General features: G+C 39.1%; 1 protein-coding gene across 17 annotated transcripts in view; it reads right to left on the bottom strand.

Moving 5' to 3' along the window:
• Positions 1 to 27,282, bottom strand: part of KDM4C (lysine demethylase 4C) — a 437,490-nt gene that overhangs the window by 18,953 nt on the left and 391,255 nt on the right. For 16 of the 17 annotated variants that reach the window (XM_073345318.2, XM_073345317.2, XM_073345311.2 and 13 more), the window contains one exon: positions 18,560 to 18,730. In XM_073345318.2, coding sequence (XP_073201419.1) covers positions 18,560 to 18,730 — 171 coding nt within the window. Of the gene's footprint in view, positions 1 to 18,559; positions 18,731 to 27,282 lie in introns of those variants that run through there. The other variant, XR_012159108.2, reaches the window with a different exon arrangement.

Here is a 27,282-nt window from a genome sequence, read left to right as displayed (position 1 = left end):
TGTGTGTTTTCTGACCCCAGTCCCTCCCAGCTGGCTCCACCCACTTTCCCGGTTGCGCTAGCCAGTTTCAGGCCTCCAGTATTGACAGGGTAGTAGGCAACCTTCCTTGTTACACTACCCTGCTCTTGGTCAAACTGAAGGTCCACAGCCTGGGTTCCAGCAGTGGAGTTATTCCCGTGTACCAGACTAGTTCAGGGATTCTTAAACTCATTAATAGCATGAACCACATCCTAAAAGAAACACTCTCACAACTGTGAGAAACACTCTCACCTCCCATTTACGATGGTGCTGAAAACACCAGCTACCATGCTTTTATTTTCCCTCCTCTACCTTTATTTATTTAGAATTATAACATAAAAAGAAAAACAAAGCCTGCCTGTGTGCCTTGGACATAATTTTAAAACTACTATACAAAATCATCAGCTTCTCTAAAAAACAAACGATCTACTTGTGGTATCAAACCAAAAAGTACCTCAATGTAATTACAAATACTAGCCTTGATTGCTTCTCTCCCGCTCCACCTTCCAAAAGACAAGCTTGCAGCCTATGATTGCATAACATTCCTGGGATAAGTACCATAACTGCTCATACGGAAATGTAACAGAGGAAAGGATTTAATGTATTTCAGGTTTCAGAGGAACAGCCGTGTTAGTCTGTATTCGCAAAAAGAAAAGGAGGACTTGTGGCACCTTAGAGACTAACCAATTTATTTGAGCATGAGCTTTCGTGAGCTACAGCTCACTTCATCAGATGTTTACCGTGGAAACTGCAGCAGACTTTATATACACACAGAAATCATGAAACAATACCTCCTCCCACCCCACTGTCCTGCTGGTAATAGCTTAGATAAGCTATTACCAGCAGGACAGTGGGGTGGGAGGAGGTATTGTTTCATGATTTCTGTGTGTATATAAAGTCTGCTGCAGTTTCCACGGTAAACATCTGATGAAGTGAGCTGTAGCTCACGAAAGCTCATGCTCAAATAAATTGGTTAGTCTCTAAGGTGCCACAAGTCCTCCTTTTCTTAATGTATTTCAGTTACTTTTAGTCCAATTTACTAGCTAAAACTAAGGCGAGACAGCTCTATGACCAGCCAGCTGTCCAGAGACCACTAGCAAATGTTTTTGAGGATTTCAATGGTCCATGGAACAATTTCCGGGAACCGCTGTACTAGATATCCTGTATTCCATTCCACCATGAGTTCATTACTTCTGTCTATTCTATCACTAGTGTGTTTTTAATATCATCTCTTGTATTAACATACTGTATTATCTTACTATTGAAAAATTGATTCCCACATTTTCTTCTGGGGGAAGGTTACACACATTTCTTAGACAGACCGAATTGGATACTGTTAATTTGAAACATCTAATCTGTCAGATGTATAATTAACAGCAAGACACCAGAAAAACGGGATCCTTTTAGCTCTCCCTGTACCAGATGTAAATAATCTCCAGACTCAATAATTTCTGGGTTTGAAGTGTAAATCACATACATTTGCTCTAGAGTTTCATATAGTCTGTGCAGTAAATGAAACTGTAACACAGCTCATCTTATGCCACATTAGTGGATCTAACCTGCTGGTACATAAAGCACCAATCAGCTGTGGAATATCGGAGTCCAGCTGTTTATGCTGTTATGAAAATTCCTTTATTATCTTAAATCACAGAACTGTAAAAATTTTAAAGCTTTTTTGTGTGGCTGTATTAAGGTTAATCTAACCTGTTGTAGGCAGCATTCAATTTTGGGTTCATTAACTGCTTTTCCAATAAGAGAAAATAGCAAGTATTACTTTAACAATAAATATCAGAGATATATTTACTGAAATATCGTATTTGCCTCTCAATACAGTGACTGACAATAGAATTGCTTGTTCAAACACTTGTGAGCCTAACTCTATGATGAAAATGACTACTTTTCATGACAATATACTGGGCAGCAAGTCAGGGGACTTTTCTAAAATTTTCTATAGTGCCCCGCAGTCTTAGTATCAAAGTGCCATACAGATAAATTAAATCTGCATGGCAAAATCCTAGTGAACTTCATGGAGTGTGAAGGACTCATGAATACTACATGTTCTATGTGTTTGTCTGGATGTTGTAAGTGGGTTTACTATATGAAAACATGGGGTTAATTCAGGAAGAGTTTGACTGCATGTAGGTACTAAAGAGAACAAAGGTTCATTGGCCAACATGTGTTTTCAAAATCCTTTTTCTCTTATGTTACGTACTTTGTTCCTACTGTTGAAATGAAACGATACTTCGGTTCAAGAAATCTGTCTGGTCACTGTCTTTACCTCTGTTCTCTTTCCTGCCTGTTTGCATTCAGTCTTTTGTTGAATTAACCCTATTTTCATACTGTAAATCCATTTACATCAAAGAGATGAACATACAGAACATATAGTATCTGTAAATTATTGTAGTGCAATCTCATCTCCTTCACATGCTGTTTTTAGTTCTTCTTGCTCTGTTTATTGGCCTGATACAAAACCAATTAAAGTCAATGAAAGGCTTCAACTGGGATTGAATCAGGCCTCACAGAACACTCTATTTGGTACATATATATCATTACTTTAAAATTTTTTATTTCAGTGATGCTGCAATAGCTCTATCAAAGAGCAAGGTCTTGCAGCATGGCCTAAATTTGCTTGGGCTTTGGAAAAGCCTGTTCATCTCTAGGAGCTCATTCTACAACTGAAAACCCTTCACCAAGCACAGATTATTCTCACATCTCCTTTAGGCCCAATGCAGGAAAGCATCCCTCGGCAGGAAAACACACATGTGCTTTCCTGCTTGCAATACCTAAGTATAGCTCTTATGATCTTAGATGAGATGGAGAAGAGGATTCCTGAACAGAAGGATTAGCATGTAGACCATTCTCAAAGTATGCCAAAGACAGCTGCTTTTTGGACATTTCAAGTTCCGTTTTAACTGTTTTGCCTGGCAATATCATTACAGAATTTGGAATGAATATATTAATAATTATTTTGGGAATGATACAACTATAAGAACCACTGGGTACTTCTGGGCTTCACCCAAAGCAGCACAGATTGAAAAATGAAAACATTCCTCTGCCACATCTTCAGTGAAGTCATATTGAAAAGAACATTCTGTGATCTGGTCATCAAAATCAATGGGACTAAAGTTCAATGCCCACAAGAGCATCCTCTGTAGATGTGGTTCATATTTGAAGGGAGTGGCTAAAAGAAGCCGCAAGATAAAGTGGAAGGGGAAGAAAAAATACTGTGCTCTTTAATGTTTGTATTGTGCTATATTGTCTTGTGAGTAAGGAAGAAATTATTTTATGGCTAAGAATAATAGAAAAGATTAATTTAAAGAAAACTGTACCTGAAGGATACCAAAGAAAGCTAACAAAGGAAAACACTGATAGAGTCCAAGTTAGGTATTTTATTAAAAAAAGAAAATGTGTGTTTAGCATTTTTTCAGCAAGGGAGGGAAGTCAGCTGTTGTAGATAAGGGAATACAATGCAAAGGATCTAAAAGCTGTAACAGATCAATAAATCAATGCTTTAAGATTGTACATTTCATCTTAAATAAATGAAAAGCAAAAAGCTTTCCAAGAAATCCTGTGAATAGTCTTAACTAGCAACAAATACCACAGATATATTCCCACTGAATTTACCAGCAGGAAAAGCCCTTCATTAGGCTGGGTAATTTTCTGCCTTTCAACTTTCAAGTTCAGTTTAAAACTCAAGAGGCTTGATCCTTGGGATTAAATGAGTTCCTACTCTTTCAAATTTGCTTCTCTTTCTGTGATTGGTGTGTAAAAATGCATTAGTCAATCAAAGACAGGGAGGCCATGGAACCATTGTTTACACTTAATATAGTAGGAATGACAATGGCCCATTAGAATTTTTTTTTTTAAACAGGGGGAAGCTGCAGGCTCACATGGCATTTTTCAGGGGAAAATGGATCAATGCTTGTCCCAAGTTTATGTACTGCAGCAAGACCTGTAAATGCTACTAGAAAACTCTCCCATTCAAAATGGGGAAAATGCCAACCATCATTTATTCTAACTGCGTCAGCAGAGCTGGATTTTGTTAATTGTTTTGATGCAACTGTTATAAACTGTCTCTGTACGTGTGGTCATATCACCCATGGGTTGCTGACTCAAGTGACGATAAAGTGGTTTTGGTGATGGCCACAGATTTGAGCCTCACTCCTGGCAATCTTGTTGTCTGTATGTAAGCAGCCACAGGTTTGTTGGACTAGAACATCTTGTCTGAACAGCTGTATTTTACCTCCCACTTAAGCATGCAATGGTGTGGGGCCTTGCCCTTGAACGGATCTGAAAATTGGATCTGAAATCCTCTGTCATACTGGAGGGGCAGCCAGACCAAACTGGAGCAGCAATGTGACCCCATGCAGCTCCCACACCTTTCCAGTCCTTTAGCACCCAGGGACACCCCAGCTCCCGGGGAGAGGCTGAGCAGTGGGCTCCAGGAACCTCCCAGTCCCCAGGAGGATGGGAGGATTAGATCTGGGCTTTTGGCACTTCCTGAGTAAGTGGAGCTGCATGTAGATGGAGTCTAGGCCTCCCAGAACTGCCTGGCCCCTGCTGGGGATGGTGCTCTTCAGCCTGGCCTCCTCTCTGAGTTAGAGCTCAGGACGGAATGTGGGGAAGGAGAGCCTGGAGTCGGATGTGGGGTGGGGAGGCCACGGGGATGAGTGTGTGGGGAAGAGCATGGACCTGGCTGAGGTGCAATGAGGCGGGAAGAACATGGAGATGAGTGTGGGCAGCATGAGGGGAGCGTGTTTGGAGCTGGGTGTAGTGGGAGAGAGCTTGGAAGTGGGTGCAGACCAGGGTAGGGACAGCTCTGGGCCCCCTCCTTAAGAAAATTCTGTTTGCGCCCTTGCTCCCACTCATACTGCTGCATGTGCACCCTGTGGAACTACTTATAGCAAGAAGAAAGAAATCAGTTTCCATCTTGATAAGATCAAGATGTTTCTGCAGAAGATTGCTAAATCCAGTTCTACCAGCTGCTCTCACACAGGGGGCTTTGAAGGGAAGAGGAGGATGAAATGTTACATTGTAAAAGATACATACAGATGGTCATGCTTTCAGGGCTCAGACTGACTTCCATAGTCACCGGAATGTTACTGATTGCTAGGAGAGAGTGCCTTTTTTCAAAAACGCCCGGTATTTCTTGAACAGAGCACTATAACATTATAACATTCAGGTGTCTATAACAGTAAATGGAGATTGCAATTTTCTTTGCAATTGCCACAAAAATAGATTAGGAAAAAACAGAAAGAGAAGAAATGTACTTCAGATACTGAAGAAAAGCCTGTCTCTGATACACAGAAAAGAGTACACTGGAAATATTGTTCATGTTTATCACTCCGAAAGGTTGCCTCTGTAAAGCTGCCAAGGTCTGAATAAGCATTGGTTGTCTATCTCTCTCTCTAAGTCACACAGGTTCTAACACCTGACTTAGTTGAGATTTCTAAATTTGTATTCATGAACTGGCACAAGTGGATCAATCTTTCTAAACTGACTCCTTTCTCTGATCTTTTGAGGGCATAGGTAATATCTTCTTTCCATATTCACTACAGGTCAGTTTTTATGTAATTTATTAAACAGTTTTTATGTACACTACAGAGAAGGGCCATATTACAGACCTTCTTTGTAGTTTACATAAAGAATGACTCCGCATTATTCACCTATGCATCACCATTATGCACCATATGCATACCATTTGAGAATATGGTATTAACAGAGACAGTGACATCTGTAAGAAATCAGGTTCCCCATTATATTAACAGAGGGCCCAAGCTAGCAGCCTTTACTCACATGAGTATACCCACTGATGCCAATCTCATTTTAAACAGTCAGTTGGACTACTCACCTGTGTAAGGCTGTAGTGCTGGGACCCATTTTTTTAAAAATAGTTTTGTATTATGCGGTACTGAAACTCTTAAAAACATTTCTTCCTGTGTCAAATATATTTGTCACCTCGCAAAAACTGATGCCCCATCACTGCCCCTGCTATCCCTTCACCCTGCTATGGGGGAAAAAAAAAAGTCAGTACATTTCTGGCTTATTCACATCCTTGTTTTTCACCAATACAATAGATATGAACAATGGTCCTGGAAAGAGGTCGTTAACTCATGCTTCTAATGCTAGTTAGCTATGTGGGTCTATGATACAACAGCAGAATAAAAACATGGGAAGGTCCTGTGTCTATGGAGGTGGAGGAGAGTTATTTGCTGGTGCAGTGTTTTAAAGTAGCTATTTAGAGTCTGTATGAAATTCATTTCCCTTGAATCCTAACCATTTAAAGATAGGTCAAATTTTGGGCCTAACCTTGACAGTGGAAATTACTTGTACTAATTAATTTGACTAAATTCATTTTAGCCATTTAAATACATTTTAGCCATCTAATTTAGCATTTTGATTCATGCACAATTTTTGTTGAGGTAAATATTTATTTTATTGAGCTGCATCATTTTAAGATAATAAAAAGTACGAGAATTTCACTTGACAACACCTTGCCTAATTCAACCTAGCTCAGACTACTTGCCGAAGGAGGTCTCCTTGGAATATCTCCACTTTAATGTGAAGTGAAAGGATTCTGGAAATGTTTATACTGTTATGGATTAAGGGATTTTAATTGTGGCAATGCACAGGCATAACCACAGAGGTTGGAGTGAAAGGGGAGACAGATCCACCTCTCCAATTAGAAAAATGACGTTGATAACTGGTGACTCTGATGTCCCTCTCATTCTTTTTGTTTTTCTTTCTTTCGTTGTTAACTGCATTGATATGATCATCTACGGTGTTAGATTCCTTTTCAGATTTACTAGACTATGCAGAACTTAATCTTCTGACAGATTTTCTGACTTTTTACAACTTGGCTAAAATAGAATGCAAATAAAGATCACGAAGAGGCACTGAACAGATATGGGCTCTAACTTTGGGAAAGTTAATATCTAGATGACAGGTTTCAGAGTAGCAGCCGTGTTAGTCTGTATCCGCAAAAAGAAAAGGAGTACTTGTGGCACCTTAGAGACCAACAAATTTATTTGAGCATAAGCTTTCATGAGCTACAGCTGAGCTGAGCTGTAGCTCATGAAAGCTTATGCTCAAATAAATTTGTTAGTCTCTAAGGTGCCACAAGTACTCCTTTTCTTTTTGTTAATATCTAGATATGTACTTCAACAGCTCAGACTCACCTTGAATACAGTCTGTATATTTGGCATAACCCAAGCTTATCTGCTGCATATCTCTGCGTTACCACATGTTGTACCATGTACTAAAGAGGCTTTACAAATCAGCCCTGTCAACTATGATAGTTATATATACCTATACATGCAACACTGTACTACCTCTACTAACTTATCCTTAGCCAAAGTTGTTCAAGTCCCCACTGAAATGTGTGAGGAAGTAAGGGAAACATCACAAATTACAGCCCACTCAGCTGCTGTGGAGCAGTAGATAATAAAGAGTTCTACACAGAAACACAACAGGAGAACATTGGGTCCAGTTTTCAAAATCTGGATGCGTAAAGACAGGCACCTAAATCTTATCCCACCGCTGCCACCATGTCAAGGTTCCTTCCCCACTCTGAACTCTAGGGTACAGATGTGGGGACCTGCATGAAAACCTCCTAAGCTTACTTTTACCAGCTTAGGTTAAAACTTCCCCAAGGTACAAACTATTTTACCCTTTGCCCTTGGACTTCCACTGCCACCACCAAACTTTATCTGGGTTCCTGAAAAAATGTAGTTTGGAAACGTCTTTCCCCCCAAAATCCTCCCAACCCTTGCACCCCACTTCCTGGGGAAGGTTTGGTTCTAAATCCTCACCAGTTTGCATAGGTAACCACAGACCCAAACCCTTGGATCTTAGAACAATGAAAAAGCATTCAGTTTCCTTACAAGAAGACTTTTAATAGAAGTAAAAAAGAATCCCCTCTGTAAAATCAGGGTGGTGAATACCTTACAGGGTAATTAGATTCAAAACATAGAGAATCCCTCTAGGCAAAACCTTAAATTACAAAAAAGACACACAGACAGAAATATTCATTCTATTCAGCACAGCTGTTTTCTCAGCCATTTAAAGAAATCATAATCTAATGCATACCTAGCTAGATTACTTACTAAGTTCTAAGACTCCATTCCTGTTCTGTCCCCGGCAAAAGCATCACACAGAGAGACCCAGACCCTTTGTTTTTCTCCCTCCTCCCAGCTTTTGAAAGTATCTTGTCTCCTCATTGGTCATTTTGGTCAGGTGCCAGCGAGGTTACCTTTAGCTTCTTAACCCTTTACAGGTGAGAGGATTTTTCCTCTGGCCAGGAAGGATTTTAAAGGGGTTTACCCTTCCCTTTATATTTATGACAGTATGCTAGCAATTGATTTATGTATTTTAATTATGAATCAGTTGAACTGGGCTCCTAAATCATAATTTAGAGCTTAACTTTAGGTAACTAAATTTTAAAGCTGGACCCATTATGAAGTGCTGTTATAATTAGAAAAAAAACTAACAATAATAAATTATGAACATAGAAACTGGAGTTAGCTCTTCAATGAGCGGGTTAGTATACCAGACACCAGTTGTGCCTCAGTGCCCCAGCTCCCTCCTCTCACCCTCCCTAGGACCCCACAATCTTCCAGGGGCAGTGTTGAGAACACATCCCACTATTCCAGAAGACACTATCACCACTAGCAGCAGGCACAGGCCTGCAAAGCCTCATAGCCTTGTGATGATAGCAGACCAAGATGTGTGAACTTTTCTCACCACCGACCCTGGAATCATTTATTTCTACCATCACCAGCTTTCTCCTCATGTACCACCCCTCTGCCTTCTTAAATCTCTCCATCCTGTCGCCAGGTATCAGACCCTCCTGCTTTCCATTTGCTGGCTTCAGTCTTTTCCACTAGGTCCTTCCCCTCCCTCTCCTCACTTACCCCTCACTCTTTCTGCATCTCTTCTTTATGCCTCTCTTGCTATATTGATCAGACCCTCCCGTCCACACGCCTTCTAAATCTTCACCTCTCCTCTACAAACTCCTTGACTTACCTCTTATATGCTCTTTTACAGTACTACATAAATTAAAAGTAAAAGCTACTAAAATCAAACTATTAAAGATAAACTCTCCTGTACCCCTTATCTATATGGTGCTCCCGGAAATGCTGTTTAAGTCCAGAATGACTGTTCAATGTAAGCTGCAGTCCACCTAACCTTTACTTCTAAGACTGGATCAAGCCATGGCACTAACTCATCAAAGCCTTTGAGTTTAGGTACTAATTGGTGAAGTTTCTGAAAAACAACCCATAGAGATTTCATAATGCCTAAAACCCAATCAACCCTCCCTTTTATTATGGAGCAGTGAAGTCAATTTAGCAGGAGGATAATATGAGGATGCCACGGCACTCACAGAAATTAATTAAATACACCTTGACTGGGAATGGCTACTTCAGAAAAAGCCTAAATAACATGCAGAAAATTATTTGGCAGCTGAGGTCTCTTGTTCTCACTAAAAGGTTTTCAAGCAAATTTACAGACCTTCTCCAGGAAAATGCTCAGCAGCAAAATATCAGCATGGAAGCTCTATAAAAATCTATAGAAATAACATCATTATGGAAGGTGTGAAAATTAGACCAACATGTATGGCTGCTGGACTTCTGCATACAAATGGTCTTCCAGCTGTCTTTAGTTGAATGGTATTAAGTTATAGCTATAATTTTTCCCTCCTGAATTTAGAAATTTAGCTTAATGCAGTATCCCACCATGCAGCTATCAAAATGCTCTCATTAGCAGACTGCTCTCTGTAGTAATGGAAATTATCTGCAGATTGTTTCAAACAGGGGCTTAACACAGTATAAAGTGCGGGGAAGGGGGAAATAAAGAACTGAACACATGGTGTGAGAGCTGTCATGATAAGTCAGCTCTTAATGTATAAAATACAGGGGAGAACAGGGCTCATGTGGCAGAGCTGCAAAGATGACTCAACTGGGGTTCCCTGGGTAGACAGAGCATCACCAAGGATTGAACTGAAATGTCAGCAAGCCCATTCTGTTAATGCACTTAATACAAGCTGCCTCTTCTGCTTATTTTAGTTTAGTGTGCACTTGCTTTCAGCTTTGGTGTAAGTGATTAAGCTTACAAGCGACTGTTTTATAAAGAATACGACAAACGTATTTACTACTAACACCTCTGATTTAGATTAGCTTGTCATATAGACAGGTAAGGTATCATAGTTGAGAAGAGTGAATATATTTTATTTACTCATGCCATTAAACGGAAGGGAAGTAAATTGTAGAAACTCTTTGTACACATCTCATGATGTTAAAATGTTGTCAAACAATATTTTGCTTTGGAAAATTGATCATGTACAGTTCTTATGCAAATTTCTAAAATCCAAAAACTAACTTTTCATATGTTCCACATCATGTTGAATGAAAAAGAGTGGCAGTTAATATGCGACAGCCAGAATTTATCTAAACAGGAACGGCTATTCATACCACAAGAAAGCTTCCTATCCCACACTAAAAAGTTACTCAATCACTGAATCAATTGGAAGTCCTAGCTTCCAATCCCACACTAACAAGTTCACTCAATCTGATGGACTAGTTGCCAAAGCTATCCTCCTACACCCTTGCTCCTCATGACGAAATCATATAACTTGTTCTCTTAACCAGAAAGACATGGCTGGTACAGTCACTCCTTTATTCTTTCTCGGCATATCAGTTTAAAAAAAAAATAATACTCTCCACATCAGCAGCGTCTTTCACCCAAAGAACTGAAACTTTTACATATATTCATTTAGTCTCTAAATTCCTAAGAGGAAAGGAAGTACTATTATCCCCATTTTACAAATGTGGAAACTGAGGAACAGAAAGTGACCTGTCCAAGGTCACACAGCAAGTCAGTGCATGAACAGAACATGGGTCTTCTGTCTTCCAGTCTCTTCTTCAATCATAGCTGCCAACCTGCCAAGAATTTTGCAGAGACATTTCTAAAAATAAGCCTGAGGCCTGGGCAGCATTTTTGGATCCAGAATAATTTTAGATTTTTTTCTTAGATAGGTGAGAGAAAATCCTAAAATGCACCACAACTCTCCCGCAACTCCTGGATTGCTGGGAAAAAATTCTGCTTTTGTCATGGTTCCCCCTTCTCCACTCTATTATATAGGCTACCACTATAACCCCCATATTTTCCATTGCATCCCTCATGCTCTCCATAGCTTCCACTATGCTCTTCACAATCCCCATGACCATAAGCAACTCTGACTGCTAAACAAGAGACTGATAGGACAGGCCACTATTGTTGACAAACATGGATCAATCACTATATCACAAACACTGTTCTTCTGAGCCCAACCTTGAATATATGTGTGATATAAACATTGTACTTTTATTGTCATAAGCAAGGATTACATATAGTGAACCAGGGTGCATGCTTGCTGTATATAAGCTGCTAAATTTTAAATCTTAAAGGCAATTAAAGTTCAAATTGTGCCATGAATGGAAAAAAATAAAGCACAAAAGCTTGTTTTCACTTTTTTAATTCTCTCCAGCAGCATTTGCTAAATATTAGGAAGATTTATCTTGTCTTTAAAAGATGATTTTACAGATTATCTTAATTTAACATCTCACCTGAAGTTGGTTCTATCAGCCTTTCCATTATCAACTTAGACTATTGTTAGAAACAAGAGGAAGTTATAGACAGGAAACTGTGATAAGATGATACTGAGGTTTATAAAGCCTCAAATGTAGACAGATTCAAAGTTAAAGCTGGCTGTAATCTACCCTATATTCATTGTTTATGCTTAACTATTGAGTCTCCTGTATTTGTAGTGTATCAGGGAACCAACAAACAAACGTACAAACAAAAAAGTGTGATTCTGCTCTCACCTACACCTTGGGTAAATCAAGAATGATTATGTTGAAGTTAATAAAGTTTCACTGTTTTAAATCAGTGTGAGGTCAGACTCAGGCCCCTTGAATTGTATGAGCAGCACTGCCTGGGCCCATGGAGTTACAGATGAAGTGGCAGCCTTCAACCTGACTCTGCTTGTTTAGGTTTTTTTAATAAATTTAAGTCCAAACTTTTAAAGTAACTCAGAAATTCATGTCTGTGCTCTTCTATGCGTGTAAACAGGGACTTGAGTGTGTAAAGAATGACATTCTGTGCGCCAGATTTGTAAGTGTCAATACAAAATTTACAAGTGCAATAAGGTGCTTATAGAAATTTCACAAATAATTATTAAATGTGTTCCTTAATGTTAATTTAATTTGTTAAAAAAATACATACATCTTTCACTCATTATGCAGAATCAGTGGGCCAAGTCCTTCTCACACTCCTTTGAGTAAATGTAATTAAGACAGACAGTGTCAAGCAGACAGAATTGTGCTCAGATTCTTTAAAGCTAATTTTATTAAGTATTTTCCTATTTTCTTTTTAATTTTAATCCTATCACTCCACCAATATTAGAAATAAAGAGGCAAATTCTGCCCTGACTTTCCCTCAATCTTCTTACCATCACTGCAGTCAGTGGGGTCATACAGATTGTACAGCAGATTTTTTTAATGAAGATCATTACAGGTAGGTTCTTGTTAATAAAAATAGGCCCTGATTTTGACACTGGATCCATGCAGGCAGATCCCTGTGCCCCTGTGGAGCTACACTGAAGTCAATAGGGGTCTGCACAGGTGCAAGGATCCACCTATTCACATCCGACTGTAGGATGAGCCTAATATTGTACATTTTAGCCAGCCTCAGTGGCCCAACTCTTTAGGCCTTCTTTCTTGTTCTGGCCTATGCATGGAATGACTTCCCAGACCAAGCATGACAGGCTCCCACCCTCTCCTATTTAAATCCCCCCCTAAAGACTTGCTGCTTCCGTAAGGTCCACAAACATTAACCCATGTCCGTCAAACTTCCACATTTGGTTGGGGAGAAGCCATGTAATGTTCCAGGTTACCACGGTTACCCACCATGTTTTGTATGTGTGGGTCTGTTTTTCATCTCCTTGGGGCAGAGACTCTCTTTATTAATTTGCTTCCTGCATAGCACAGAGCATGTTGTTAGCAGTTAAATAATAAACAATAACAGCAACCTCTGAGACCATACGTGCATTGAGAGATAGGACCTAACTTGGCTGAGCTCTGAAGCCCCAGCTGGTCTGACCTCAGTCGCACTATTCTGCTGAATTACACTGTCCATAAATCTTTGATGAAATAACAGACTTGAGAGACGGCTAAAGGAAACTTAAAATGTACTGCCATTGCCATCTTTGTCATTCCTTGTCTTGTACATATTTGATTTGCACAAGTCAATGTATGTTACTGCTTTACCCAGTCACTAAATGCTTCTCTATATAGCAATCAGCTGGCCCAACTAATTAAAAATTCTGAAGCAGAGAGTCTAAGATTTTGCTGTGGATCATTTATCTGTGAGGCATGGTGCAAACTTTATGTCTAATTTTACAGGGAAAAGGTCATTTTCAATGGGTAGTGTACTACACTATGCCCCGAGTTTACATATATGTCCAATTATATGTCCAGGGGAAGCAGCCATTCAGGGCACAGGAGGGTCATATAAAAGGAGCTGCAGAGCAAAGCATTAGTCAGTTGCTGCTTGGAGCAGGAGAAGAAAGGACTGCAGGCCTAGCTGCCTGGAAGAGCAGCAGGGCCACAGACGGTTTGCTAGCAGGGACCAGGGGAGCATTGAGGGAGCTCCTGGCTGGTTGCTAGAACTGAGTAGGGACTGAGCCTGAGGAGGGCTGCAGAAAGATGCCCAGGGAGGGCATACCAAGGCTGGACTACGTGAAGACCAAAGCTCAGGGAGGGCTAGAGAGACACACCACCAAAACCCAGGAAGGGCTAGAGAGTGCTACTGAGATATACCCCAGTGGACCGTATACCCCGAAAGGGGTTTGTGCTTGTTAAAATGCAGACAGTGACTTGGGTGGAGCAGTATCACTGACAAATGTGCCAGAGAACCACCAAAAGGGGTCACCAGAACTAAAGAATGCAGACACGCCCAACCAGAAGGGGGCACTCGCCGGAGGTGGACGCCAATGCTGTTACACAGGGGTTGGCACATTCGTTAGTGAAGCTGTGTGTGAGAGAGAAGTTCAAGCAACAGAAAAAGATAGAAGGAGCAAAGAAGCCCCAGATAAGGTCAGAAAAGTCATGGTAGTGTGTCCTTTTGAAAAAAGCTAAGGGAGAGCTTTTGGTCAAAGTGCTAACTGAAGGGGGCTTGGAACTGTAAAAAAAGAAGTTACCCCCTGTTTGATTCCTACTGTGTTTGGGAAAGAGGAGTATGTACATTCTTTGTAAACAAACAGGATTGCATCAAATACCTGACTCCATCATCAATTTCTTTTCCTAGCAGAAACAATCTGCTAGACCCCAAAAATTGGGGTAACAATTTAAGATCTCAAAGGTTCCAGAGACAGAAAGAAAAAATTAAACTGTGGGGAAGCTAATACCATCACATTACGTATATTAGAGTGTGGGATCAGGAGTTGTTAAAATTTTCATTTCAAACTCTGACAGCATCACAAGGGAGTTATTCATGGACATTGACAGCGCTGGAGAGCTGTGAAGGTGGTCCCTGGCAGGGAAAAACCTTTAAATCCCACCCCCCAAAAAACAAACAAAAAAGCAGCCTCTCCAATTGCTTTGCTATTACACTGAGCTTTTGCTCAAATGCACAGTAACTAAAAAGTGATGCATTCTATTACAAAGAAAGCAGAAGACCATAATTTTGGTGCTTTGTGAAATTTAGGTGTGTGCTGAAAGCAATAGTAGCCGTCTTGAAAATTTCAGTGATGTACTTTCGCTGTCACATTTCTGAATGGTCCTGTTTCACTTTTCATGGCCAGTAGTGAATTTAAAATACTGATACACACAGAATGATGGACCTTAATCTTCACTAATCTCATCAGTCTGAAGGCTCTTTTGGGTCCACTGGTAAAAGAAGGTGGTTACATTAGCGTCAGCATAATTCTGTTTAGGGCTCTATGTATCACTGTAGGTTTTAAAAAAAAAGAGTTGTAGACAAAAAAAATTCATCGGTGACTGTCACATTTGCTTGGATTGACAGACTTTGAATCATGTAGCAATACATCTTTTATCATGGTTCTTGACAGCAGCAGTTTGCATGCTGAGTTTAACTAAGCTGATATACACATTCTTCAGGAATATATTGTTAAGCAGAAATTTCACAGACATTTTCAGAACTGCCCAGAACCACAGTATTTGGGTTTTGGGAAGAAATCCCCTCGGACTCATGAAAATATCACTCTAATGCTGCTCCAAATACTCTCCACTGACAGATAAATGTCTCCTTTTTCTCCTGTAGGAGCCCTTCCTTTCGGGGAGCAGTTTACACTGGTATTCCGCATGCTGCGGTGACATCCAATTCATTTCTAGGAGCAATTTAGATTGTTAGTTTTAATCTATAAAGACCATTACACTTTGAGTCCTGGATATGTTGTCCTGTGGCACTTACGATCAGGCAACACACTGACAACCCTTAGATTTGTACATGTGGTGGTGAGTGGTGGGTCATTCCCAGTGGAGTGTCCGTGACTCCGGAATGTGTTTCCCTCCTTGGTCTGAGATAGTAAGAATGTGGTGACCCGCAAAGCCTACAACAAGGCCTGTCGGGCTTTCACGAGGAATGGGAATGGGTCATGTCTTAGCTTTTGTGTCAGGTTCAATTTATTTTAGAAAATGTGTTTATATCACAAATTGTATCACAAATGCTAAGGCATTTTTGACAGATACAATATATAAATAGCAAAAACTACATAAATAAACCTGAACCAGCATGTTCCGTATTTAGCAAGCTGCCAGGATTTTCATGTAGAGATGTGTCTGACAGGTATTAAAATACCAAGTTTCACAGCATGTTGTGTTTACTGAAGGAAACCCTGACTGGAACAACAGGGAGAATAGTTACACTCTCCAGTGCAGAGTCTGCTAATTGACGTCGGCCCCACACACTAGGGCAGGATTCATTATGGTGTGCTGAGCTGGAGATGGGTGACAAGCCACAGAGCATTACGTGATGCTCCTCTAAGCAGCAGCAAGTTGCACTTTCAACCCGCTGTTGGCAGCACTTGCTGGAGAATGCAGCATATGTACTGGCCAGGGTTTTTTGGGGGGCCAGGGGACGACGACCCTAAACAGCCTATTTAACCTGCAGATTTAGTCTCCATTGGGATATGGTACACCAGACAGTACAATTCGCCAGCTGTTTTCTACCATTTGTCACTGAGCTATGGGGAGATCCTTACCTGCTGCGTGTGTAGGATAAAAAGTTGCACTTACATCTTTTACACACCAGCACAGCAGAGGGTAGAACTGAGCCCACAGGTTAGCAAATGCACTGAGGCTTACTAATTTGCAATTTAATTAGTTTAAATGGTCTAACTGAAGAGTCATTTGTTTGTGACAGTCTTACAAGGTTGAAACCAGAGGCCCCAAATGCACAGTAAAAAGTAAATAAAAAGCATGTCCTAATATATTTAGCAAATGCTAACACAAAGCAAAGAAAAATATATAGGGGATGGGAACAATGGATTCCCTGCCTTGGCAACTGTTGAATATCTAGAGCTAGAGAAGACAGAGTTTTAGAGATGAGGCTCCCCATCTTCCTCCTTACAAATAAATTACTGTGCCCAACACTGAAATCGTGGCCTGCCTTGCATAAACACAAGTGTGAGTTGAACTGAAATTGTGCTCAACACATACTGCAAAAGCAGAAAGCTCTATCTTTGTGAGCTATCTGAAAAGTGAAAACAGATGAGAGAAATAAGTTCCTCAATAGGCAGTAACATTGCTTTCACACCAGATTTGATTAATAAGTCCTCCCAGCAGCACTAACACCTGATATGCACATTGCGTGGATTATCAAATTTTAGGCCAGGCAGAAGAAAAAATATTCTTTCCTCCCAGTTACTGCTACAGGTATATTATCGAATGAAAACACAACAAGATTTCTCTAAGGAATATGAAATTTGTTTGGTATTTCCATCAAACAATTATATGTTGTTCATCTAGTATCTGAGAAGCACTGAGGCATATCCAGACCTGATTACATTCCTTCTTAGCTCCAGAACAAGCTATCCCAGTAGGGTGGTGAGCAGCTTCTCATCTCTCCCTTTGATACTTTGATGCAGGTGCACACAAAAGAGAGGTTTGTGATAACAATGCAGCCACATTTGCTTAGTATCTTGATGATCCCAAATCAAAAGGCCCTTGATCATTACTGGAGCCTTTCAGAATATTTCAAATTAAGGGGTAAATTTTTCAAAGCGATGTAACAGGGATTTAGCTGCATGACTTCCATTAACACCAGTGGGAGGTGAACAGCTAAATCCCCACTCACTGCTTCGAAAATGTACCCCTTTAAATATCTTATTTCCAAAATGCATTAGACTTTTCAATAACTAAACAGTTGACAAGAAAAACAGTATTATTTCCATTGCCAGTATTTGACAGATAACTGGTTCCAGAGACAAGTTGGTCTGTGGAAAACATTAAAGCTCCCAAACATCTTTATAGGATAGGAAGGCTGAGTATTCTGGGGGGTGCAGCTTCCTGAACCACAACATTCTAACTCTTATGCTAGTGTCTTATGCTATCCTAACCCCCTGCAGCCAGCAGAGAACACAGCTAAGGGAAAGAGGATGTGCATCCTGGCAATCCCTGGCTGCTCTAACAGCCCCTGGGAGTTGTTGGCAACAGGTGCAAGTTATAACACTTATACCAACAAATCAGCACAGCCCAGAGAAGCCTCAGGATCAGGGGACCACAAAGGTGGCTTGATTGAAGCCAAGGATCAGGGCCAATAAGTATGAAGAGGGTGTGAAATGGTACCAAATCAGAATGGTAATGGTTTGCACCCACTCTGCACCCACTTTTGTAAATGATTACACAAGGTGCAAGGCACTGGCAAATGTAATCCGGAATGTCTAAGGAAAACATGCATGTTCCCCAAATAAGCACATCATGTATTCAGTAACATTCCTGAAAAACATGGAGATTTAAGTGCCTAGGGGAAATCAAAATCTGCATTGCTTTTAGGACTAAACTACATATTCTTTTCCCTGTTGATTTTTATCATTAATAATGTAATCTTGCAACTAAACATCAAAAGATGTAAACACGTTGTCAGAACAGATTCCTGAGAGCCATTCTTCCCATTCTATATTTGAAAATAGGATTTTTCAATTCAGCATGGAATGTCATTATATCTCAGAGACAGATCAGAGTATGTGGAATTCCCATTCTAATATCCTTTATTAAACATATATTTCTTATTTAATTAAAAGACTTTGGAAGATTAGGTTTGATTAATTTGGTCAAATGGTGGATACTAATTAGAACAACCAAGGTTGGGAAGCCCATTAGAAAATGATAATTCTCTGCAGTGAAAACAACAAACATGAAATGAATATTAAGTCAGTTATCTCCTTTAAAGGTGAAAGGAAATATTCCCAAAGATTCAGTCTGTTTAGCTATGGGTGTTACACTCCTATTATCCAAAAAGAGCAAGTATCTTAAAAAATACTTACTACAATATCTTCAGGGAAAGTGTCCCGACTGAAGGAGCCATCATCAAACATGACTTCATAGAAGACTTGAGATGTCACTCCTATCACTCTGCAACTATAATATCGTGTGTTCCTGTGTTTTGTGATGACAGTCTGCCCCACTGTGATGGCCTTCTCACATGCTTTAGTTCTCTTGAAAGCAAGAATTTAAGAAACAGTCATTAAAAACAGTCACCACTTAGTTTATCAGAACCATGTCACATGATAAAGTACTGCAGTGATCAATCATGGCTCTCAATTTAGCAAGAAATCTTGAAATGCAAAATCTTTCCTTACTACAACAATCAAACTTTCTGTGAAGCATACACATTTACATTTTATTAGCAAAAGAATTACAGCCACACAAGATTGCAGCACATAATTAAAAATATATCTACTATTATGGTGTTTTGGCTCATCTTACAACACAGGAGAACAATTTAAGCAAAACAATTCTGGGACCATTCAGAAATGTTGTTTGCCACTATCTTAAATCCCTTATATCCAGCTCTAGTAGAGATCAGACATGGTGAACCAAGCTTATACTGTAGAATTTTATTGAAAGGCACTTCTCAAGTTTTGGATTTTCATAATGATATTACTTCATATTTTGCTCACTGGGATGACATCAATAGATACACATCTCGTTTTTGTAAAAGTGGTCAACAGTGATACAACAGGATGATTCACTAACTCAGAAACAATGCAGAACACTCACTTTAAAACTGCAGATGGTATTGTGCAGTTATAATGATTGTTTATTTTATCACTCACCTTTATGATGTAGCAGGTCAGTCATAACCACTGTTTATTTTCATGTTTCCTCTCTAACTTCCCTAAAATCAGCTATCACCTTCAGAAGAGTAGCCAAGATATACTCTAAGGTCAAATTATGCAAAGATTCTACCTCAACAACTATAGGTGTTATACTCCTATTATCAAAAAAACAAAACAAAACAAAACCCCCAAATCAAACCCCATAACTCAGCAAACGCTCAGAGATGTACATGATGCAGAAAATTGTGCACACCACTTCCCAACTAATGCATCCCAGTGTGCTTCCCACTTGCACAGTGAGCTTCACCATCTGGAGAAGTAAAATCAAGAGTTTCTCATCCTAATAAGACATCTTATGGCTGTTTATTAGCTGTAAATCATTTCATATTGGTTGCTGTGTTTGTGTGGTAAACTGTACTGTCTCTGGCAACAGCTGGGCATCTGAACTTTTCTGACAACAGGAGATGCTAAAAACCACAGCACGATTCAAACAGCATATCTGTATTAGTGAAAATGTTTTGAATTAGAAATATTTACTAACCAGCTTGAAATACTGTATGACATATGCTAAATTAATTACCCAATTTCCTACCACTTTTTCAACTGTCTGTAACCTTTCAAGCAGCAAAGTTCTTCAATAAATGTAATAATCTAAAAAAAAAAAAAGTACCTGAGAAGGTCTGCAAAATGAGGTGACTATAGAATTGTCAGTGTGATTATTAGAAGCTGAGTTATCATCGGTGCCCATGCTCTTTGTTAGATTTTTACATTTTATCTTAAAGTAATTCCTGCAACTTTTTTAAAACAAACTTGGGCCAAATTTTGAAATACTTCTTTTGCTTTGTAATTTTTGGCACACTACCACTTTCTTGCATCACATTACAGAATTTACACATCTCAAACTTTTGTGTTTCTAAAAACTGAGGGCAAAGCAAGTACAAATGTGTTGTGTGCATTTGAAGTCTATCACCAAAAAATGACAGACTTCAGATGCACACAACACATTTTCTGGGGCTAGTGCACTAAGCTTGTGTTTGCAAGTGATTTCTCTGAGTAAAATTGTGTTCATGAAAACAGAGGATTGGACTGAGGCCTACTATGAAGTTATACACAATTATATGTCTACAGCATTTTCAAGATCACCTGGAAATAATCTTTCTTTCATAATTATACATATTATTTAATGGCGGTTTACCTGTTTAAACAGCCATTACTAGTTCTGTATATAACAATATCACTAAGCCTAAACACAAAATGGTGAAATGAGCCAAGAACTAGTTTACCACTATAAGTTATTATCACATAGGTCCCTCTACTGGTAACATCAGTTACCGCTGTCACACCAAATCTTGAATAATATGTAAAAATCCAGGTGTTTGTTTCTTGAAAAATTCCAGACTCCATTTATCCAAATATGTTCAGAAACAGAAACTGAAAATAGTCATTGAATTACCCATGTGAGTGGAGCAGAAGTTTCTGGTGGATATATAAATCCAACAGGAAGTAAATGTATTAAAAGTACAAAATGTATTACAAGTATAAAGATTGAGCTTCACAAAACAAAAACACAATTTTTTTGTTAAGAATATACTGATTGGTTTACTGGTAAAATTTTCACAAAATAAACTCCACAACTCAATCCCCCTACCTCCAGGCAGAAAACCAAATAAATGAACAAAACCCTAAAAAACCTCAAACCATAGAAAACCCTACTGCATCCCAGCTCAAGGGGACGGAGTTTGGCTTTCAGTATGTTACTTTGGTAGGATTCTTGATTTATTTTGCAGAAGAACATATTGACAAGCACACTGTAATAACTGATTGCCTGTCCCAGAAAACATTTCCTGTCAGAAAAGCCTGAGAACTTATTGATGTTAAGAATGTCATTTTTGAGCAGAAAGGACAGTTGTTATGCAAGGGGCTCTATCAAATTAAAGAACCAGCTGTGGTATCTTTCAGATTATGGTGCAAATTGTGGTTCAGAAAGTGTGATTTTTCCTCAACATAACCCAAGCCAAGGGTGAACTAAGATAGCAGTAGAAACAGAGAAAATCAAACAGACAAACAAACAAAAAAGCCATCTTGGCCTTCCATATGTGAACCTGAAAAAATGGGATACATTATGGTAGAAGTCCTTGCTCTTTATTTGTGTGACTGATGTATTGCTAGCAAACCAGATGCCATTTTATGCCAAGGTCCCCATGCCTCACTTGGATACTGAAAACACATAGCTGGAATTAGTCTGGTTCACCTGTGTGTTAGTACTGGTAAAATAATTAGAGTTATAAAAATGTGCTTAGTGTTTATGCTTTATTGAACACTTGTAAATTGTTACTTGGATTAATCTCACTTTCACATCTGTATCTCATATTGTAAAGTATTATTTGAGCACTTGCACTAAAATTCTCTGTAACTGTAAATCACCAGACAGGAGAGAAGCATTAGCTAATGTGAAATACTAGTCTCCAACAGGTGTTATGTCCTGCCTGACATAAAAAGCACATAAACACAAGATGAAGTATTGTGGAACATCAGAGGACAAAAGACTTTGTTGATTGCTTTCTCCCCCACCATGAAGAGGAGATTTGCAAGTGAGTTCCTTTCATTAGCTGAGTTTGCAACTCAAAGCAGAAGTGGGGAAGGAATAAAAAGTCCTAACAAGGAGGAACTGTATCTTTCTGCTGCTTGGACTCTAAGGAGCAAGGATTACTAAGCATAAGCAAAAGATCCTCAAGTGCTTAGCCTGGATTAGTCCTGAAGGACATATTGAGCTTGCTTATCACAGAAGTTTCTGTTACTTTTCGAAATTTAAGATTGAAACTCATTTGGGTGTAGTGTTGTCTTTCCTGTGAAATATAACATGCAATTGACCTGGGGTAAGTGACTGGTCCTTCTGACTGAGAGTAATCTGAATATTGCTGTGATCTTCAGTGTAAGGTGGGTTTACCTGGGAGGCAAGACAGATCAGAGTACCCAAGGGGACTGTCTGTAATTTCATGTTAAGGCTGTTACTGTTTCTGATGAGTTTACACTTGATAATTGATAGGTGGAATCTAAGTATAGAACTCACAACAATTTGGGGTTTGTGTCCTGTTTCCTAAGAGTTTGCCCTGAGGTTGGCACCCACCGCCTTCAGTCACTGCAGGACAGCTTGACAAGTAGACAAAAAACACTTGGTCTAAAAAGTTCCAGATCATATTTATAGTCAAGGATCATCAAAGCTCTAAGATGTATTCGGTTTGATATGGAAATCTAAGTTTTATTCCACCCTGCCAATTTTACCCCTAGAACTATAGTCCTAATGTGAAAGTGATATTTGAACAGTATGCCTGCTCAGGATTTTTTCCCTTTGGTCTCTGTGCCTCCCCCAAGGTATGCCCCTCGACCACCTAGAGTGCCAGGGGGCCAGGCACAGACAGCACAGAGTTGGCTACATTGGCTTTTTGTCACCCAGGGATTCTTCTACAAAAAGAAAATCCCCCGCAATCCTGTTACAAGAGCTCTCCATTACATTTGTGCTGCAGGAGCATCACAAGAGACACAGAACAGAGGATCAGTTATGGTGGAGCTGTTGCTAAGTTTGTATTCTGTTTTGTACTTTAAGTGGCAGTTCAACTTGCTCATTTTATAGGAAAAATACAGTGTACGTGCTGTAAATTTTAGCACAATGTCTGAGCAAAACCTGAATTTTCTGGGGAGTTTAAAACTAATTAACTGATTTTTTTCAAAGTTCTAATCAATTAAAAATTGCATCCCTCACCTAAAAAAATCTCAGTTTGTATCTCCTGATTTTTGGGGTTCCCCTAGCTGAAACCCTAGGAGATAAGGAGAGTTTGGTTGAGTTATGTATTTATTTTGTTAATTAACAAAAATAATAAAAAATATCACACTTCTTTGTCACAAACGAATCCTTAAGTGCGGCACTTAGCTAATGGAGAACAAAAGTTTGGATAACTAAGATCTTCTAGAAGCAGTAGCTGCTGGTTTGTCAAAGACCAAGAGCTCTTTGAGACTGTTTTATGAAGAACAGTATCTTCAGCATAGGAACAGCTACTGTTCTGAGGATCCTATTCTGGATCCTTCTCTTCATGGCACTGTCCAGCCAGCTCAAGAGCTCCTGGTTTTCATGACAGTAACAGATGCTAATGTTGAAGATCCTGTTTTTCATGAAGATGGTCAGCCAGTGCAGGATCAAGTGTGAATTTGCAGAACAGATAGCAGAAAAAGTCTGGTCTGTTTGCAGTGGTGGGGAATTTGGGTGAAGAGGTGCTAGAAGACTGACATCTACAACCAGTAGGAAAATGTTTTTTCCCAACAACATTTTTGACAAAAACAAAAAATTATTTTTCCAAAGTTTTTCTACAACATTTTTTAAAAGTTTTGCATTCAAACATTGAAAAACAAAATGTTATGGGTTTTGGTAACTGAAAACCACAAGTTTTTGCTAAAAACTGAAACATTTTCAATCAAAAATCGAAACATTTCAACCAGTCAGGTAAAAATCTTTTGAATTTACTGAAAAGTGTTGCTCAAATGGATGGATTTTTTAATTTTTTGTTGTTGAAAACAACAGAACCAATTCTTCTATTTACCACTCCCCTAATTTTGTAAAAATCAACATTTCCCACAGAAATTTCCATTTTGACAAAAAAGCCATTTATCATTTAAAAGAATTTGAACGAAAAATTTCTGCTTTGGTCTACTAGTATCTTTATAACGGCAGAAAGGTTGTGCTGTGTCATCCGAGGTGTCTGGTGGTTGTTCTAGTGGTCAGGTGTGTGTCTCTGGATGGAGGAGTAGAGGGTATGTACTGTTAGATGTTTTTCATTTCCTTGCTTTTGTGGTTTTGGATTAGGTATGTTATAGTACAGAGCAATCTTACCTTACCCACACTGTGTGGATTTATGTACATAAAGGTTTTTTTCTGGGCAACCATATACATATATCAGGCTCCTTATCCCCTTTCCTCTCTTCTTGCACATCCACAGAAGGACCAGGAGCAATCACAACATAAAAATTCACATATGGTTCACTATTGCAGCTGTATACTAAACTTCCCTTCCCGCCTCTACATTTTTATGGCCTGATCCTGCATTCCAAGCCCACTTAACATTCACTGATTTCAATGGGATCTTTAGTTATGCAAGGTATGGAGATCTAGCCCACAATGACTAGCTCTCCTTAGAGCATGAGCTATAGGATCTGTTGTCTGAAACGAATGTGCCCCTTTCAGGAGTCTGATTTGTCTTGTATACCCCAATTTTCACTTCACTTAAAAACTACTTGCTTACAAAATCAGGCATAAAAATACAAAAGTGTCACAACACACTGTTACTGAAATATTGCTTACTTCCTCATTTTTACCATATAATTATAAAATACATTGATTGGAATATAACTATTGGACTTACATTTCAGTGTGATACTTGAGCCTCTTTTTCACTTGTGAGCCTTGTCTGAAGCTCTGGGCTGCAGACATGTCTGAAGCTCTGGGCTGCAGACATGTCTGAAGCTCTGGGCTGCAGACATGTCTGAAGCTCTGGGCTGCAGACATGTCTGAAGCTCTGGGCTGCAGACATGTCTGAAGCTCTGGGCTGCAGACATGTCTGAAGCTCTGGGCTGAAGTATGAGCCCCACCGCCCAGAGTTGAAGCATGTAACTTAGCTTTCACTGGGTTCCCTGTGGTGCAGGGCCCCGGCCAATTGCCATGCTTGCCACCCCTAATGCCAGCCCTGCACTTGCAACTCCCCTAAACCCCCTCTGAGGATCGCAACCCCCAGGTTGAGAAACACTGATCTGGATGAGTTGAGTTGAGACTTCTACCTACCCCCGGAGGCACACGTACCTCTGGCTGAGAACCATGGTCTTAAAGTAATCCCAAAAGGTTGGTTATCTTTATTTAAAACATATTAATCTCTGAGATCCGAAAAGGAATCTTAACAGGAAAAATGAGTCAGCTGAGGCTTTTCTGCTTTTATATATGCACATAAATAATATAAAACATTACTAAGTCAATTGTTCAGTCATCTCAACTTTCACAGCCGTGATGAGAACTGCCCATGCAACGATATTTTCAAATTTACATATGCAAAATAATACATTGTTTCTATGAAAAAATATGAAACGACCAATTTTGCACACAAAATTTATTGCAAGCAAACCAGTATTCGTGTGTGCAGAATGGGTTACAGCACAGATGTGTGTTCCTTTCAGCATGCAATTACCCAGTCTACATGATGAAATACCTGCTTGCACACCTAAAAGGAGCATCCATACAATTTTGGCAGGCACAGTATTACTGCTCGTATTTGAAAATTTGGCCCACAAAGCAAAAGATTTTGAAAATGCAGCACAACATATAAAAGTCCAAAGTCAATTTATTTTTACTACATTTTGAAACACTATATATGTACTGGTATTACTTTCCCACCTACCTTCTCCATCTCTATTTAGCATAAAATACAAGCCAAATTTTCCAGTGGTTGATATTAAAACTGTAATCTAGGAAGAAATAACCATGATGATTCAGAAAGACTGTGACCCCCAGTCAGAAAAGTTTATGAGACCATTGTGATAAATAATCTGGACATAATTTGTTGGCAACTACAGTGCTAAATAATTCAGACTCAAAACAAAATTTCAGCATTGCAGTGGGTGGAGGCTTGACACCTCAGGTTAAGGGATATATTAACATTATGCAGTAAAGTAAGTGTGTGTATGTGTGTGTGAGAGTGTGTGTGTGTGAGAGAGTGTGTGTGTGTGAGAGAATAGGCTTTTGGTCAAGCAACCTCCCTAATTTACATATTACAAAACCATGTTAGATAATTGTCACATCCCCTCCTCCAACCTAAATAAAAAATGAACTCTTATTTTTCTTTCAACCTCGACCTAGGTAATAACAAACAACTCTCATAATGCATTTTGGGACAACTTTATTAAGATAACACCAGCTAATTATTGTTTTGCTTTCTCCATGAGCAGAGATAGTGGCATCCTGTCATATGTGTCGTTTATTCAATAGCTGAATATCTGTACAGATTTGCTCTTGCTGACATATTCTATTTTTTAAATCTCTATTCTATTCTGTTTAAAATTGCAAAACTAGTTTAAAAAATCAGTGCTCATTGTTTAATTATTTTGCTTTCAAACAATACAATTTAAGTTAAAGTGATGGACAAACAAGAAAGGTTCATTATGAACAGAGAAGTCCTGCTATGCCAAATGGCAAAAGGCAGTGTAATTTCCGCATGAAAGGATAGCTAATTGAAAGGATAAAGATCTAATAAGAAAATTAATGGTGAACAAACTTTTGAAAGTTTGGAGATTTGATTAGATTAATTATCCAAAAGATAGGATATCAAACCAAAGCATATACAAACTTATGTCAACCTTCCTTGCCTCAAAATCATGTTAAAATTACACAAGGAAAGGCTCTCATAGTATTTTTGATATTTCCAAGATTTTGTCCAATAAAGCACACACAAAAATAGCCTACCTTTGCCTGGTGTTTTTTGGTTCTGGCCACAAAAAATAAGCCAACCGACCCAAACTCCTCCTGTAAAGGTATATTGTTGGCTCTGAGTTTTGGGAAAGATTGGATTGATTTTTATTTTTTTTTCCAAGCCAGTCTGACCATGCATCCCATACACTTCATAAGTGGTTGTGCAAGATGCTGTTTCTCAATGTCATTTTTATTTTTCCTTTAATAACACCAAATATAGATCAAGAAAATCATTGGGGGGGAAATAAAGGATTTTTGTGGGAGTCAATTTTATCATAATAGTGTTGTATCAGACTAACATTTGTTTTGGCTTCTAGAGCACAAAATAATTATCATTTAACAATTGTTTACAGCGCCCTAGTTTAAATGTATGCCAATAAAGTATACTGATAAATTGCAGATGTAATATAATCTGTGCTGTGTATGT

This window comes from Lepidochelys kempii, chromosome 5 (genome assembly GCF_965140285.1).
Source record: "Lepidochelys kempii isolate rLepKem1 chromosome 5, rLepKem1.hap1, whole genome shotgun sequence".
Classification (NCBI taxonomy): Eukaryota; Metazoa; Chordata; order Testudines; family Cheloniidae; genus Lepidochelys; species Lepidochelys kempii.
This window is presented reverse-complemented; position numbering and strand designations above follow the sequence as displayed.